Source organism: Octopus bimaculoides, chromosome 3 (genome assembly GCF_001194135.2).
Source record: "Octopus bimaculoides isolate UCB-OBI-ISO-001 chromosome 3, ASM119413v2, whole genome shotgun sequence".
NCBI lineage: Eukaryota > Metazoa > Mollusca > Cephalopoda > Octopoda > Octopodidae > Octopus > Octopus bimaculoides.
The window spans coordinates 90,086,702-90,089,662 of record NC_068983.1 but is presented as its reverse complement, the minus strand read 5'-3'; the positions used below and the strand labels follow the sequence as shown (position 1 = coordinate 90,089,662).

Sequence of the window (2,961 nt, the reverse complement as noted above, 5' to 3'; positions counted from 1 at the left end):
ACAAATGGCAGTTTTGTTTTTAACGAAATGAAAATATCGTTTAATTGGAGCTATGGAACCATAGGGTACATCTAATTAATATCCTACAGCATTTGTTATAGGTATTGCTCGATCAGGTCGCCCTGAGTTTATACAACTACAACAATTGGCAAAGGAAAACAAAATGCAAAATGTAACCATTTATTGTTATCATCTTTTGTTACCTGCTTCTAGCGAGAAAATCTCATGCCAATCTTAGAAATGTTAAAAGTACTGGTTTCTCAAATATATAAAAAGATTGCAGTGTTGTTTTGAAAAAAGCCATAAAACGAATGAGCTAATTTGTTATATATTCATTTACATTTATTTAATGTATATATCATTCCCATGAATTAATATCTAGGCCTAGGAAACGCACTTTTTATAAGGAGAATTTCAAATTCTCAGTCATATAAATCTAATATAACAGTATTATTAGATTATGTAATCGACACATCAATTCCACAATTTATAGTAAGCAAATTTTCCTGTCATCACTACTAAATATCAACATTAAAATCTAGATTTTGATTGTATCAATTCCTGAGTTGTTTTAGCAGCAAATTACATTACGACATAATAGTATAAAGGAGTAGGATACGCAAACGAATATAATTTCTGTCTTGAAGTACTTTTATATAAGTTACCATTTAGCTGTTTTTTTTATTGCATTATCAAACCCTCTCCATCCACATGTTAAGAAATTTGAACTAGATTCTTTTCCCTATGTTTATACTACAAACTTTTTATGGTCTGAGGTTAATTGTACTCGACCGTCAACTCATATAACATATTCTACTTTTAAAATAATGCTCATTATTCGTGTTATGATAGAAATGGAATAAAATTGAATGTTTTATAGACCTATAGAAAATATTTAATATTTCTGGAAAATGCTGTAATTACGTTTTATTGTACATACATTAAAATTAAAAAAAACTTACGAAAACTAGTTGCTTGTAAGTTATGATTAATTCGGTTTGAAACAGAATAACATATAAAGAAATATTTAAAATAAAAAAAAAACTTATTCAAAATTTGACAAATATTCTAATATCAGAAATATTTGAATTTTTTAAGTACGAAAAATTATTTAAAATCCAACTCCGAGCTTCCGACATGCAAACAATATAGAAGTCCTGACGCTATTTCTTCCGTTTGGGCATGCGCACACAATACTGTAATGAACCAGATAGCAATATGGCGAATAGACAGTGTCAATCGGAATCTAACGACAGTGGTGGCCTTCAGAAACTTCAAGGTCGCAAATGTCTCGAGGATAATGAATTTAGCGAATCTGGTACAAAGCGAAGAACTCGTTCTGGTAAGATGCAACAAGAGAGCCAATTGAAAAAGCAACGTAAGACTGACGAAGACGAAACCAGTTTCAGCACTCAACAACATAATGACGAAGAAGATGGTGGTGATAGTGGTGGAGATATCAAAAACTCTGATCCATCTACACAAGATGCCTCGGCATCCGGTGAACCCGAATTAACTACGGAAGAGTTGATTGCACGAGCCAAACGAGAATATAATAAGGAAAGGAAAATTATTATTCGGAATGTTCCGCCTGTTACATACGAGGTAAGAGAACAAGTACAACCGTGTTTTGCTGATTTAACTAAAAAAAAGTATCAGGGCAATAATCAATATTTTCGAGCCAATAACAGCAAATACACACACACATACATGTGGTGGGGTGCATGTGGCATTTTCTTTACGGAGTTCCTTGGGAAGTTTTGTGTTAATCGTATTTAAAAGCTATTGTAAGAAAAATAAAATAACATTTAAAATTCGTAGCTGTCCAGTTTTCTCATATCTGGATTTAACTAAACGGACTAAGTTATACGATCACATACAACTCTATTTTGTCGCTTGATTTGCTAGAATTAGCAACCAGATCTCGGTCCACCGCCCTAAGAATGAACATGTTCGATATCGTCTTGTATACACTATTTAAAGGGTGGGGGGAATGGGTTGGTTATACATGAAATTACTTTGATCGTACGTTTTCTTAATCAGCTGACTTCGGGCTAAATATCTCTTATGCGACTTCATTTACGCACATATCAACATGTATTATCCACACGTATGCACACTTGTTAATTTACACATATCAACATGCATTATCCACATGTATACACATTGTGAATTTACCACTTCTCATTTCTCGTGAATTACATTCTTTTATTTAATAGTAAATTGTTGCGTAAGATAGTTTAATTTACTCATAGAGAACGAACGTTTGTAGTGAATACATTCTTAAAGTTTCGAATTAGTTGAAATTTAGATTAAATAAGTTTAAGTAAAGTTGATATTTTCCATTTACTTGCATAAACTTAACGATTACTGAATACGAAAAGTATATTGTTCGATCATTCGCCTGCATAAAAAAGTCTCTATTTGTTCCGGATTGTTATCGAGTGTTTTTGCGAGATCACTTATCTGAATATTAGTCATAACACAATTACTGTAGTAATTTTTGGACACTATCAAATTCTCTGATTAAAGTTCTATAAATACGCAATTCATTTTCAAACTTTCTGATATTCTGTTAAAAGATTGCTCGACAACGTGCGTTTTAAATATATCGCAGCTTAAAATTTTGTTGATTTAACGAAATTATCGCACTTTCATTCTCCATAATTGGCATGTTTTTTTAAAAATAATTTTCATCGTCATTTTCTGAAATACAGGCAAAAAATTTAATCACGGTATGTACTAGAGTTCAATGCAATCTTGAATGTAATGAAACTCGCTTTTTGCAACTAAATAAAAATAATTGTTTACACTCGAGGATTAATTTCTCGCATTATGTACGACTAAATACGTTTATACGCATACAAACGCACAATTATTTAGACTTGTGAAAACTTATACCTTTCGTATTTGTTTTCTAGTTTTTCTTTATTCATCATTTGTGTGTTTGTGTGTGTGTGT

General features: G+C 31.5%; 1 protein-coding gene across 5 annotated transcripts in view; it reads left to right on the top strand.

Annotated features, from left to right (window-relative positions):
* Positions 1-1,173: 1,173 nt before the first annotated feature.
* LOC106880075 (ribonucleoprotein PTB-binding 1) overlaps positions 1,174-2,961 on the top strand; it is a 130,883-nt gene continuing 129,095 nt past the window's right edge. For 3 of the 5 annotated variants that reach the window (XM_052966300.1, XM_052966298.1, XM_052966301.1), the window contains exon 1: positions 1,174-1,605. In XM_052966300.1, coding sequence (XP_052822260.1) covers positions 1,183-1,605 — 423 coding nt within the window. In that variant the 5' untranslated portion in view covers positions 1,174-1,182. The remainder of the gene's footprint in view (positions 1,606-2,961) is intronic. The other 2 variants (XM_052966299.1, XM_052966297.1) reach the window with 1 other exon arrangement.